This window comes from Asparagus officinalis, chromosome 6 (genome assembly GCF_001876935.1).
Source record: "Asparagus officinalis chromosome 6, Aspof.V1, whole genome shotgun sequence".
In the NCBI taxonomy this organism is placed as follows: Eukaryota; Viridiplantae; Streptophyta; class Magnoliopsida; order Asparagales; family Asparagaceae; genus Asparagus; species Asparagus officinalis.
This window is the reverse complement of record NC_033799.1, coordinates 21,830,840-21,846,181: the sequence shown is the minus strand read 5'-3', so window position 1 is coordinate 21,846,181 and position 15,342 is coordinate 21,830,840. Positions and strand designations below refer to the sequence as shown.

At 31.4% G+C, this 15,342-nt stretch overlaps 1 protein-coding gene across 1 annotated transcript; it reads right to left on the bottom strand.

Annotated features, from left to right (window-relative positions):
* Positions 2,049-12,269, bottom strand: LOC109845427 (V-type proton ATPase subunit c''1). Its single transcript, XM_020414674.1, has 4 exons — positions 12,006-12,269; positions 11,843-11,920; positions 2,582-2,752; positions 2,049-2,487 (listed from the first exon to the last, which is right to left on the bottom strand). The coding sequence occupies exons 1-4, from the start codon at positions 12,116-12,118 to the stop codon at positions 2,316-2,318; spliced, it is 534 nt and encodes a 177-aa protein (XP_020270263.1). The 5' UTR covers positions 12,119-12,269; the 3' UTR covers positions 2,049-2,315.

Genomic DNA, 15,342 nt, shown 5'->3' with positions numbered 1-15,342 from the left:
AGTGTAAAAAGTGGTCCCTACTCAAATGATCATATTTGTTAGAATTATTATTTATTATTTTTTCCTGACTTCAATGTCAGCTTTCTCCTAAAATCATGTCTTTTTTTTATGAAACCACTTTACAAGCCACATCAGCATATGAAATCACTTTACACTATTTTCACAACTACAGACAAACAATTGAAAGTGATGAAAGCTGACATTGGGACCCACTTTTTTACACTTTCCATCCTTTTACATGGTAAAAACATACAACTAAACAGCCCCTAACAGAGAGCAAGTAGGAAACATTAGGGGCCCACTAAGTCTCATCACCTTTTTTCTCCACCTTAATCATTGCTCGAAGACAATTATTAACAAAATCCTAAATATAAACATTAATTATATCTACTATTTTTCATAATGAAGATGATCTAAATATTAAAAAAGTTATAAACATATCTACAGAAAATACCAAGTAACAATCAAAAGAGTATATGTTTCTTATCCATCAAGCGTGGGCATCTATCTCAACGTTTTGAGAAATGTAGGGATTCTGGCCACCCACACAAATCACCATCCAACTCGGAATGGCCGGGCTGACATAGAGCACACTTCCACCCAGCCCCATTTTATGAAGACCGGTGTTAGCTCCATTTAATGGTTACAAGTTCGCGCCAATTAGAACAATGATTTGTTAGTGCGAAATTTATTAATTTAAAGCACTGCCAGATATCATAGCTTTCTCGGTGTGGGACTAAAACGTTGGTCGTTGCTAATGTTTGGGTGAAAATTTTCACCTCTGCATAATCGATGGTACTAAAGTGACAACTTAAAATAACTTAGAACTATGGTACTAAAGTGCCAATTTAAAATAACTTAGAATATATAATGCTGTGAAAAATAAGTGAGAGCATATAAGTGTGAAGTGTGTGAAACTATAGGGTATTTAAGTGCCATTTAGCCCAATATTTAATAAATGCGGCATTTTATTTTTTATTTTTTCCTAGTTAGGCTGCTAAACTAGACTCACAAAGAAATGGTTTGTTTGCACGGCATTTTATTTGATAATTTTGATATTTATCATATGTGAAATTTTGACTACTAAAATTGGCTCTGTGAAATTTTATCAGATTGGATTTCACTAGGCTCTGTTTCAATGTTGAAGCCTGATAATAAATACGCAAGTAATTTAATATGATAATTGTCGTCACATTAATGTTTCTAGTTTGATAACTCCAGCGCATTTATTTATAGATTAGAAACGACCGTTATAGCTGAGAGAGAGAGAGAGAGAGAGAGAGAGAGAGAGAGATTTGTTTCATTTGGAGACTGACCACCTGATGTTAAAAAAACTTAAGATCTAAATTCTCTCCAATTAGACAGTAATTAAAGAGAATTTTAATTATTCAAATAATAATTGTCTATCCCAATTTCAAAGAATAAGATGATGCCACATAGGATCACAGTTGTTGTCTTGAAAAAACAGTTGTCTTGAAAATTGCTATTGAGGAAAGTACTATTGTGGTAGTGGCAATCGTACATAACATCACCTTATCTTCTATGATTAGAGTAGACAACAAGGATTGAGGTAATTAAATCCTCTCTAATTCTCTAATTAAATTAGAGAGGATCCAACTCCAAAAACCTTCAGTCAATTCAGACATGTGCACGAATAAAATAGCTTAAGAGTATTTAGGAGGGTTAGTATTGTAAACCTCTCCCTCCCTTCCTAAAAAGCTCTATCCATACTCGGTATAAGTGATAAACATGCAATACACGTATGCTAATAAAAATAAATAGCTCAAGAGTTTTAAGCGATGAATATGCAGATTGCTCAAGAGTATCGAGTGCAGATTGCTCAAGAGTATTGAGTGATAAACATGCAATATATGTATGCTAATAAAAACTCTATCCAAACTCAGTATTTAAACTCTATCCAAACTCAGTGCAAGTGATAAACATGCAATACACGTATGCTAATAGAAATAGCTCAAGAGTAATAAGTGATAAATATGCAGACTGCTCAACAGTGTTAAGTGATAAACATGCAGATTGCAGAATACGTCTGTAATCAAACCCCATAACCAACACATCTCTCTTCTTATTCAGAACTGATGCCATATCATGCTTTATTCACAAGCGCATCTCCTTTCAAATATTGATCAAAACAAAAATATTTATCTACTGTTCAAGGACCAAATAGATCATATTACATGCTACGTGCTTAACATAAATGAAATAGGCAACATTGACCAAAACCCTAAAACAGGGTAAATGCCTGTGCTCAATGAAATAGATCTGTAAAGTCTCGTATTTGTTTTGGGGGCAACATATCATGCTGCCTTTGCTGGCCAAGTTGCTTGAGCTGACATGATGATACCTACAATAACTCCAAACAAACCAAGAGCACTACCGAAGATTTCAATCACCAAAATCTTCACAAAGAGGGAGGAGTTCTGAGCATCAGAAAGTGCACAGCTGCTTCCAATTATTCCCACACAAAGCCTATAACAATAATCAAGTTTTTAACTATATATCGATCCAAGTAATTAACAAAGACTGAGTGAAGATCAAATACATCTTAAGATTGAAAACATACCCGCAAACAAGATTTGCAAAGCCCACTATTATGCCTGAAGCAAAGATAGCATATCCTGCCCTCAGAGACTCTGGAGCATATATCTGAGATGCTGGGACACTTTCTAACTTGGTTTGGAGAATGATTGCGACAATAACACCATATATCGCGACAGCCTCGCAAAAGATAACACTGCAAGGAGAAAGTAAATTCTAAGTTTTGAAAAAAATAAATAATAATAACCTTAAGGTAACATGCAATATGCATGTCACAAGCAACATGCAAATAAGCAGTACAGCTTGGTTTCCAGATCCTGGAACATGCATAGATGATTAGAGATCCAATAATGAAGAGCACATTGGGAATTTTAATTTTTGCCCGCATTTAAATACCTGTTGCAATTGCACTTTAATTAAAAAAACACCAACATTGCTTTACTAAAGCAGTCCATAGTAGATAAATAAAAGCATCCTCTCAGTTCTTTTATGTACGCTGAAAATTACTATGTTCCTTTTATGTATGATTTTACTCTTGATGCAACAAGTATTCCTCTAGGATTTGGAATTATAATAGTAATAATGCTCTAGACAAGCGAGGTCAACAGTTACCCAACAATATCTGAGCGATACATTGCATTGTACAAACAATAAACCACTCGTTTACATTTCTATGATTCTATTAAAACCAAAATCATGCTTCAATGATATATTACGAGTATTTTACCACTTTTGTACACACTAGTTTTTGCACACGTGCAATGCACGTGATTTAATACCATGATTAAGTATTTTTTGACAGTTTATGCTCATTTTTTTCTTTAAACTCTTACATCAAAAAATAATTTATTTTTGACCGATATGAAACTAAGCTTTATTTGAAAATAATTTGAATTTTCAAATATAATTTAAAAATAATTTGAATTTTCATATTATTTTTATGATTGACAAAAAACAAATATAATTTAAAAATAATTTGAATTTTTATATTATTTTTGACCGATATGAAACTAAGCTTTATTTGAGAAAGTATAGCATTGCAAAGTAAAAAATATTAAAATAGTGTTATACAAGGAAGGTGAATATTTAAAACCAATATGACAAAATGATTGATTTAAAGTATGTTAAAACGATGCAAAAGAGAACATGAAGTTTATTCCTAATTATTGATAGACTTCATAAAAAAATATAAATTAAAGATTAATGCTAACTCTAGTATACTTTTATATGATAAAAACATCCACATAAGAATATAAAAATACTGAAAAAAATTCATGAAACTCCCTTCTAAAGATTCCTAATTTCACTCAAAATAATTAAACTATTCTATAAAATATTCATAAAATATTATTTTTATTTCTTTTATTTTATTTTTTATTGAGTTAAGATCAATCCTTCTTCAGGTTTATCATTTATCATTTCTCGGACAATTCTAGAGTATTGTCTTCATCATCTACATCAATTATGATATTAGGCTAATTTTGTATTTTTTATGCTATTATCTTTCCCAGGCTCGTTAATTTTTTATCATCTCATTTAACTTTACAAAGAAGTCAAATGTACTTATGATGTTCAACACAAACTGCTCAAAATATAGACTTTGATTTTTTTTCTATTTCAATGAGAATAAATATTAATTTCATATATATAAAATTCTTTGTGTTCCTAATTTATTACTTAAATAAATTAGAAGCTATCTCTTTATTTTCCTCTAAAATGAATTCTTCTGATGTGCATCCAATAAGAATTTCTGTTATTTCAATAATATTACCTTTGCTCTATCCCTGTCATTTTCCATAAAGATCTAAACTAAATACCTGCATTATTCATTACCAATTTCTCTTAGATTATAATATTAATATTTAATTTGAAGAACACAGTATGGAATTTATGAATACTTACTAATTTTTCTTATGTCTTCCATGGAGATTTTTTCTTTGATTAGGATAAAGTTATTAAATTATTTTTTAATGTAACTCATTCAGTGCTTCATTAATAGATATGTCTTATGTTAATGCCAATTCAAGTGATTCATTGACGTTTTCTGAATTTTAGATTTATTTCCATCACTTTCCCATTTGCAATGGAAATAACTCAATTCTTTTAAAGTTATCTCTAAATATTCTAATAGTTTCTCCATATGTAATTCCTTGTATTCTTTTACCCTATAAATATTATTAACGTCAAAGATTAAAGTTTCTAAATTAAAATCAATTAATGCTAAGGTATAATATTATAGTGTTTTATCATTTCTATGGATTTAAACATCTATCAATTAATGTTACGAATGTATTTTGGCTACCCCAACTTATTACTAAAATTATATGAAATTACTTTAATTTATATAGTGCCGATAATTTTTAATCTATAATATTTTTAAAAATTTTATCCATTAACCGGATGTTTTTAATCAATTCTTATTGTTTTTGTTTACCAGTATCAACTTAGACTATTCTTAGATGCTGAAAATGGATAGTAAATCCCTAAATTAGAAATTTTAATATATATATATATATATATATATATATTTTGTAATTATTAAAACTATAGATTAATTTTGAAAAATATTAAATTTCAGCGGTCTACCAATCGACGAATTTGATGTGTGCTAGTTAAAATTTTTAAAAATTTAGAGTTTTTTTACGATTTTTAAATTTTGAAGGAGTTTTTTAAAAATTTCGAGGTTAATTTTGGCAAATTTTAATTTTTTAGGTGTCTAAGGGTAATATCTTGAATTCATCTTATTTTATTTACAAATTTTAGAATTTTAGGGTGGTTTTTTTTAATTTGAACTTTTGAATGTGTTTCTATAATTTTTGAGATATTGAGGGTGTTAATTAAAAAATTTAAATTTAAATGTCAAAAATTTTAGGTGTATCATGGTAATCTCTTGAATTCATCTGTGTTGTTTGTAAGTTTTAAAATTTTAGAATTTTAATGTGCTTGTCTGTAATTTAAACTTTTGAGGGTGTTTCTATAATTTTTGAGACATTGAGGTGTTAACTGTAAATTTTAAATTCTTTACAAACTGATGTTAATTTTTTAATTTCATGTTTTTTATTTTAAGTTTTGAGACATTTGGATGAGTTTTATAATTTTGAACTTTTCAGGGTCTTTTCTGCATTTTTAAAACTTTTTTTGAACTTTTGAAGGTGTTTCTATAATTTTTAAGATATTAAGGGTGTTAATTAAAAAATTTAAATTTAAATGTCAAAAATTTTAGGTGTATCATGGTAATCTCTTGAATTCATCTGTGTTGTTTGTAAGTTTTAAAATTTTAGAATTTTAATGTTCTTGTTTGTAATTTAAACTTTTGAGGGTGTTTCTATAATTTTTGAGACATTAAGGTGTTAACTGTAAATTTTAAGTTCTTTGCAAACTGATGTTAATTTTTTTAATTTCATGTTTTTTATTTTAAGTTTTGAGACATTTGGATGAGTTTTATAATTTTGAACTTTTTAGGGTCTTTTCTGCAATTTTAAAACTTTTTATGGTTTTTTTAATACTTCATGTATTATAATATGTTATCTACTTGTAATTTCTTTATCTTAACAAACTAATATCATTTTTATGTTTTATATATTTTATTAATATTAGTTTTTTTAAATTGTTAAGCTAAACATGGTTCATATAGGATTAGGATAAGATATGACTATGATAGGATAGATTAAGATATAAACAAAATATTCAAAATAGTGAAGGGTAATATTGACCATTGAAAATTAGGATTTGATTATAGATAAGGTAGTTTAATATTGACCATTGAAAATTAGGATTTGATTATAGATAAGGTAGTTCAAACTATAAAGGGGTATATTTGTCTAAAAAAGATTTTCAAACTATAAAGGGGTATATTTGTCTAAAAAAGATTTTTCGAACTCGTGCTTTTAAAGGGAGTATGATAATACAATTTGCCCTATGCAATTTTGCCTTTTTCCTCTACCAACTCTATCACTCTTTATTGTGGATCTGCAGTCATTTTGAAGCATGTTCAAAAGTCAGGATAGCCTTATCTTGCCACTTCATTGTACAAGGTGCTTATTTGATTGCCTCTTGAAAGAGTGCAGGTGGTGTATCATATCCAAAATGCATATATCAGAAAAGTAACTTTAGTCGATGTAGAAGAGTTGCAGATAGAGTATTGCTAAAATGATACCCAGATGTTCTCGGCGACTCTTCATAATCATCCCCAATGAGTGTTTCAGTAACAACATTGGGTCTGACTGAGGAGCGAGGAGAAGCATCAATCTATAAAATGCAAGCAGTAATCAAGGCAGACTAGAGTTGCCAGGTTGAGATATATTTATTGGCACTCTTTTCAATCTGGTGAGAATCACTTGATGCCTGATTGCATGGAGTGTGGATGATGGAACATTCAGATTTATAGCTTTGTTATTCAACTTGATCAGATCAAGGAGATAGGTTTGTTGTTCAAATGGGGCATCTCTTTTCAAATGGTTGAGAATAACTTGATGCCTTGTTGCATGGGGTGTGGATCATTTCAGATTTGTAGCTTGGTCATTCAACTTGATCAGAGCAATAAGCACGAACCACAAGTATACTGATCAATAGCCCCCTACCTCTATTTCTTAATACAAAATTTTCTTTGGCATGTCACTATGTCAGCAAGAGACAAGAGCTAACGAGAAACACAGGAGTCCGTAATCTCTATTAGACTTATTATGGTGTTAAGAGCCAATGACATAGTAGTAAATTTATAGTTGTGGTAGAATTAGAAAAGTAAACTCCTACTTGTTCTATACTTTCGTATTATAAGTAGAGGTTGTCAAAATCTCAAAGTCACCTTTTTCAAAACATAACAAGCTCTATCAATAATTCAATTTTGCTCGTACTCATGAATCAGACGTAAATCAGCTAAAGCCTCTCATACAATGGTTAAAATCTTTTTGAAGATAAGCTCTACCCACTAAGCAAGTCAGTAATAGATTCCTTTTGAAGGTAAGCTCTACCCACTGAGTAAGACAGTAACAGATTTAAGCTAATTGCAGCCCCTGCTCAAAATTCAGCTTATTCACAAAAATTGAAGCCCAACCTATACCTAAAGTAAAATTCTCATTGTATGTTTGCAAAGTTATTGATAGCGGATAGCGTCGCCTAGCAGTGAGGTACCGCTAAAGATATTTGGGGCTATAGTGGAAAAATAGCAGGAAAAAACACAAAGTCAAATAGCGATTCAATTTAAATTTGTATATATAATCAAAAAATTAAGAAAATTAAAGATAAATCTAAAATTTCTATCATAAAAAGAGATTTTAAGGAGGAGGAGGACTCGGTGAGGTTTGAGTTGGCGGAGATCATAAATAGAGATTTTAAGGAGGAGAAGGACTCAGTGAGGTTTGAGTTGGCGAAGGTGATGGAGAAGCAGGAGAGGCAGTTAGAAAGGGGTTTTAGGGTTGAGGTGGAGTAGTCGGAGAGGGAGATGAAGGGGTTTAGGTGGAGGGCAGTCGGAAAGGGGTTTTGGGGTTTGAGGTGTTGGAGTAGGAAAGGAAGAGGTAGATATTGATGTAGAGTAGTCGGAGAGGGGGAGAAGGAAGCAGGTAGTCAATGACGAAGTTGGCGGGAGGAGAGGAGAAAAGGCGGCGGAGTTGGTGGGAATTGTGGGATTAAAGTTTTTTTGTCTTTTGAAATTGAATCGGAGACGAGAGAGAGAGAGAAACGAAGCTGAAGGGGTTTTAGTTAATTATGGGTCGGGTTTGAGTTGGATATTAAACTGAGAATCTATACTGAAAAGTGCTATTAAGCGCTATTACGTCCTAAACGCTGTTATTGCGAGCAAATAGCGCACAACACACTATCTTCCACTCTTCCACTGCTTCCGTCGATATCACTACAGATAGTGGACGCTAACGCAATTTGCAAGGCTATAACGGTGCTATTGACGCTATTTTTAACGGTGCATCCGTGTAACAATCCTGATAAACGTCCAGCAATGATGACTTGGTTAAGATGTTTGTCACATTAAGGAAAAAATAATGCAAAGCTTAACTCCAAATACTAACAACAATAACAAAACCTTTATCCCAAAGTTTGAGGTTGGATACATGAATCATACTATTCCATTCAGTTCCATTGATAGAATTATCCCCTCTACTAAGTTAATCATTATCACATCTTTCTTAATTTTTCCAACCTAATTCTCTAAGGCTTACCTCCCACCCTATTTTCTTTATATAATCTTGTTAGTTCTCCTAATTCGTGTGTTTAATGACCTCGGTACCACATCCAAACTATCAAACGATTCTTTCTCATTTTATCATAAACAGGAGCGAAACGATTCTTTCTCATTTTATCATAAACAGGAGCGACTCTAATTTTCTTACCTATGTTCATTATCTTATCTCTTAGTGTATGTCTGCTCGTCCCTATACCTTCCTCAATTTAGCTACTCATTTCTTGCACGTGTTTCTTAATTGCCCAATAATCTTATCTATAAAACATTGAAGGTCTTCTAGTTAACCTATTGAATTATCCCCTCAATTTGAAGGTATTTTTATGATTACATAGGATGCTGAAACCACTCCCTCATAGTCATTCTAATTTCATTCAATGAACCACATCATCCTCAATATCACCATCTTGACGAAAAATTAATCCTAAAAAGAAAATTTGATTACTCATTGATATTTCTTGACCATCAAAGTGTATCATACACTCATTCTTTTTTATAGATTATACTAAAATTTTGTTCCGTAGATCAGTTTTTTGTTATGTAGTTTTATACTAAGAGGTTCTCTTGATGTTTCTATTTTAGAAGTAATCTCTTCCTTATTCTCATTTCTATCAACGCATACTATGTCATCAACAACTAACATACGTCAAATAACATACGTCATAGGACTTAGTCTTGAATATTACATGTCTAATATGTTCATCCATAACTAATACAAAAAAGATAATGGCCTAAAGATGATATTGACGTAAGTCGATGGCAATAGAAAATAGTTGTCTCTCACTTAATTGTTCTCACGGTAGTTGTTGCTCTATAATACAGACATAAATGATATCAATATAACCACTTGATATTTGTTCTTTTCTAAAATTCACTATAGCACGTGCCTCGGCAATCTGTGATAGCTTTTTATATATCAATGAATAGCATATATAGATCTCTTCGCATTGGTTTTGCTTATCCTGTATCTTCTCATCAATCATCTTAATATATAAAAATTGGTTTTATACTTGAACTTCTTGGCATTATAGTAATTTGGTTCTCATATACCCTAGTCTCCTTTCTTAGTCTTTTCTCAATTACCCCTCCCAAAGCTCCATTGTGTACCCATAAACTTGACATCACAATAGTTTGAAACAACTTAGTATATCTCCTCTATTCTTGTATATCATTATTAAATTGTTAATTCTCCACTCATTGATGAGTATTTAGTATCCATAATGCTTCTGACGAGTCTAATTAATCATTGTAAACCTATCTCAAATACATTTCCAAAACTTGCGTGCAGTGTTTTAAAGGCAATGTGCCTTAGCGCTCAAGCGAGGCGATCTTGTAACTTAATACCTTGCGTATTGCCAGGCAATGAAGCTTTTAAGGCGAACGTCTTTTGGCACCTCAAGAGCTCGCTTTGGATCCTCATAATCATACCTTGGTGCCTCAGTCACTCACATAAGGCATGTGATGAAAGGCATGAAGTGTTTCTCTATTTCAAAATTTTGAAGGTGTGAAGGTGTCCAATAAAGCAAAGTTTATTTTCGTAATTGAAGTTTTGTGTTTCTTTTTTCTTGGTCAATTTTTCACTATTTTTTGTTGTAATATACTTTATTAGCTCTATCATTTTGAGTATATGCCACAATTTAAACCTTAAAGTTCAAAGATTGTTACTTGTCTATGTTAGCAGTTACTAGTTAAATATTATTATTCAATATTTGTGACCACTTCATTTAGTTGATTTATGACTTATTAGATTTGAGCTTTAAAATTCTATGATTATTTTTTTTGTTGCTATTTATTGATATTTGCCTATTATTTATAATGTTAATAAATTTTTGAATATTTATCACTCAGGTGAAATCCTTTTTTGGCGCCTCTTGCTTTATGCAACATAGGACTTCATCGCCTTGACCTCGCCTTTTTCTTTTAAAGCACTGCATGCATGTAAAAAATGTATGTATAATTATATATGCTTGTTTGTTGGCATGTGTAAAACCTCAAATGATAAAAGTTTTGGCCAATAATGATGGTTGGTGTGGATCAAGCATTAGATATTTAGTTATTAAACATGTCATAAACTTTGGAGAAAGAAGACTAGGAATAATGTGCTCAAGCTTACACTAGAACACTAAAAGAATTACTCAATTAACCTCTGGACAGATATTAAATAATCATAATAGTTTATGATCCCGAATTTGGGAAGTTTGTAGGTCCATTAGTAAGGCCAAGTACCCAGAATTAGAATCACCTTATGATGACCAACATGTGATCAGGACATTGTGAAGCATTGATGATTTTGCTGAAATGATAATTTCCGCACACCCCACTCATTAATGGGTACAAACACCCCGCTCAAATGCAGAGTGTTCTAAGGTGAATTGCACTCAAATACCCATATCTATCATATAACCAAAACTAAGGACGTGTTTAGCAACTCCAAAATAAAGCTAGTTTTCTTAACCGGGCTAAAGTTGGTCCATATAGGGGTTGGTCCATAACAAACTAGTTTAAGGGCTAGAATTTGTATTAGAAAAAGTAGTTCAACATGGGCCAAGTTTTTGCATAACTAGAAATAAGATTTTGGACCAACATTGTACCCACTAAAAGTTTAAAACAAGTTTTGTAGAGTTGCCAAACACACCCTAAAGGTGCTAGTTGGCATAAAAATAATAACTTCTTCTCCTTGAAGTCAAGTTATCGCAACATTTTACTCTAGTTTCCTCTTCACTACCCCACGGCGGTATGCACGAGGGTCTACATAGCAGATACCTTATACACACTGCACATAACTTTCTAACAAGCTGTCATTATTCAGCTTTTGAACTAGAGGTATATGGCAATCCCTACATAAATGATCCAAATTTGATAACCCCCTAAATTGTTTTTATTAGAAAGTATGTCACAGTATTAACAAATGCCACGGTGCATAATTTTGTACTAGATTACTCTACGCACGTAGATTACCTAGTCTTGACAATATCTCCTAAAACAGTATACTAAAATTCTTCAGAAAATCCCAACTTTTCCAGCATCAATTGGTCAAAACAAGTGCTGTTCGTCAACAACAACGAACTACTTCACATTTGGAGCGAAAATTCGTACCTAATCAGATTTTTCGACGTTATCCTCGGCGCTTTGATCGCTGCGCCAATCAAGCTACTACCAGTTATGTAAATCCCCCTAAAATCACCACAAAACAACCCAAAATGAGAAATAGAACAAAAACCGATCAAAATAATCTGGAGAACTGAGATTGAATTAGTACCAAGCTGCACCGAGAACCGAAACGCCGATTGAGATGGCGATCCCGATCGAAGCAAAGGTGTACGGTGAGATCCGAGTCAGCGCATGCGCCCACGTGCTGGCCGATCCCGCCATCGGAGTGAACTGGAGCTAGGGTTTCTTGGTGTTGAGATAGAATCTAGGGTTTTTTCTGTGAATAAAAGGGGAGAAAAAGGCGCATCTACCTGTGGAGGGGAGTGAGGAGATGGAGATCGAAGAGTGGGGGTATTGGTTGGGACTACGGGGCTAACTGGGAAATTGTTCCTGGAATAATTTTATCTCTCAAGTTTATCCTTTCGAGATATTTTGAGTAAGGTAAAGTGAGTTAAGTAGGATAATAAGACAATTTGAATCTTTGATTTGACAATTCATATAGAATAATTGATGATTTGATATTTTATTAAAATATAATTTTATCTATTAACTATTTCTAAATTAATTTATCCAATTAGTTTAGTATATTATTTAGTATATTATTATAATATAAACATTATTTTACTTTAAATTAAAATATAATACGTTGTACTATAATTACTAATTAATATTATTAATTATTATATTACATTATATTATATTATATTAGCATGCTATACTATATAATAATTAATATAATATAAGATCAATATATGCTACATTATATAATAATTGATATAATATATGAACAATATATTTAATATAATACTTTAATAATATATTATCATATAGCATCATATGATATAATGTACTATATAAAATAATATAATATTTTACTTTATTAAATGTAATAATTTTTTTAAATATTATATATATATATAAGAGAGATTAATGGGTATATAATTGTCATAGGAAGAGATTTCCCTCATTGTCGCCTATATGTAGGGGTGGAAATAAACCAAATAATTAATAAATGGTTCGATAATTGTTCGAATAACTATTCGATCATATTCGATTCGATAGTTCATTTATCACTAAACAAATATTTTTTAGTATTCGAGTTTATTAACGAATAGAATTTAACCAGATGTATATTCGATTCGTTTGTATATTAAATATTCGTTTAAAATTTGATCACAGCTTATTATTTGTATTATTGCACATATGATGCCATATTTTTAACCCACTTACCATTTCTACTTAAGTTTTATATATAGATTTTAAGACTTAAATAATCTTAAATCTGTTTTCTAATTAAAATTTTGATTTAAATATATATACATTATATATTATAAAGAAATAATTTTTATTTATGAATTTTAACACTATTTGAAAATTAAACTCTTTAGCGAAATAAATATATTTTGATATTCGATAAGTATTCGTGAATATTTATCAAATACCAAGTATTCGAGTTCGAATTCGAAAAACTAGATATATGAATATTAGAGTCCGCATTCGAATTCGATAATTTTAAACAAATACAAATATGAACACCTTAGTATTCGATTCGATTCGATCATTTACCACCCCTACCTATATGGCACAATCCCCACCATTCTCATAAAGTAGGTACAAATCCTCACCAACTCACACACTCTCCCCTACTTTATGAGGATGATGAGGATTGTGCCACATATGCGTCAAGGAGGAAATCCCCTCCTATGACAAGGATACCTATTATATACTGACATTGGGACCCATTTTTTTACACTTTACATCCTTTTACATGGTAAAAACATACAACCAAACAGCCCCTAATTATTTGTTTGGAAAGTGTAAAAAGTGGTCCCTACTCAAATGATCATATTGGTTAGAATTATTTTTTATTATTTTTTCCTAACTTTAATGTTAGCTTTAGGTACAAATCCTCACCAACTCACACACTCTCCCCTACTTTATGAGGATGATGAGGATTGTGCCACATATGCGTCAAGGAGGAAATCCCCTCCTATGACAAGGATACCTATTATATTTTACATCCTTTTACATGGTAAAAACATACAACCAAACAGCCCCTAATTGTTTGTTTGGAAAGTGTAAAAAGTGGTCCCTACTCAAATGATCATATTGGTTGGAATTATTTTTTATTATTTTTTCCTAACTTCAATGTTAGCTTTCTCCTAAAATCATGTCTTTTTTTCATGAAATCACTTTACAAGCCACATCAGCATATGAAATCACTTTACACTATTTTCACAACTACAAACAAACAATTGAAAGTGATGAAAGCTGACATTGGGACCCACTTTTTTACACTTTACATCCTTTTACATGGTAAAAACATACAACCAAACAGCCCCTAAGCAACGCTCAAAAACTACTCTGCACCTTTAATGAATTTTCTGTTCCAAAAGAGTTTTAGAGTGGAAGTAATTATTTTCCAAGCTCAAACTGCGCATTAAAGAATTTTAGTTTAATTTAGTTTCTATCATTATGTGTTAGCTCCGTATGTTAGCGGGCTAGTTTAGTAATCTAGCTATTGTTTAAAATCCTACGTAAGGGGATTGAATTTTATGTTTAGTTTTTGGGGTTTTATATATTACTCCCATAAATCGTAGCTATTTTGATATTAGTCCGTCAAATCTTTATATTTTGATATTAGTCCCTTATATACCAGTAATGTGTTGATGTTGTTAGGTGTCATATTTATAAGCCTACGGTATAATCTTATTTTGATGCATTTACAAACAATTCCTAACATCGTTTGTCTTGTGTTTATATTTGTTTATTAGGTATTCTAGACAAACATCGAGGTTGGAGGTTGGTTGGATTGAGCTTAACGATGACATTCAAAGGAGGTTAACAGATACCGGAATGAAGCAATGATGAATTCAAAGTCAAATACAAGATCAAGCTTCATCCGCAACCAAGATGGGCTACATTGAAGACCTATAGCTTGGGTAATTAGTTTTGTAGTTTTAGTTTATACTTTGTGTATTTATACTTAGAGCTCAAATAATACACACACATTGTTTTCATTGCCTTCAAGTTTGTGTTAGTATTTGTTTGTAAAAAATAAGATAGTCCCACATTAGAATTTTGAACATTCTTTTAGAGGTTTAAAAGCATTGAATGCTTATTGGGCTTTGAATAATGGATCAAAGTGTAGGCTTCTAAACCCGCGTGCGGGTAGCGCGAATAATGCGCGATTTTGACGCGATTATTAGACGCACTTAGCACTTTGTACGCTTGCCGCTGCCGCTTAAATGTTCTATTTTTTATATATATAATTATATATTGAATATATTTTATTTTAATGTATATTTCGAAATTTAAAAATTATGAAAAGACAAGTGACTGTTGAAAAGTGGCTGTTTGTTCCAAGGGGTGTTTTGAAAAGTTGTGACTGTTGGAAGCACATTTTCAAAACCTATAAATAGTTTATGTTTTCAGATATCTATTTA

Excerpts from the sequence above, each read along its gene's own strand:
- LOC109845427 (XM_020414674.1), bottom strand. The coding sequence starts at position 12,118 with ATGGCGGGATCGGCCAGCACGTGGGCGCATGCGCTGACTCGGATCTCA. Across the intron at positions 11,921-12,005 it reads TCGGTTCTCGGTGCAGCTTG|GGGGATTTACATAACTGGTA; the intron begins GTACTAATTCAA and ends TGGTGATTTTAG. Across the intron at positions 2,753-11,842 it reads ACGTCGAAAAATCTGATTAG|TGTTATCTTTTGCGAGGCTG; the intron begins GTACGAATTTTC and ends TTCTCCTTGCAG.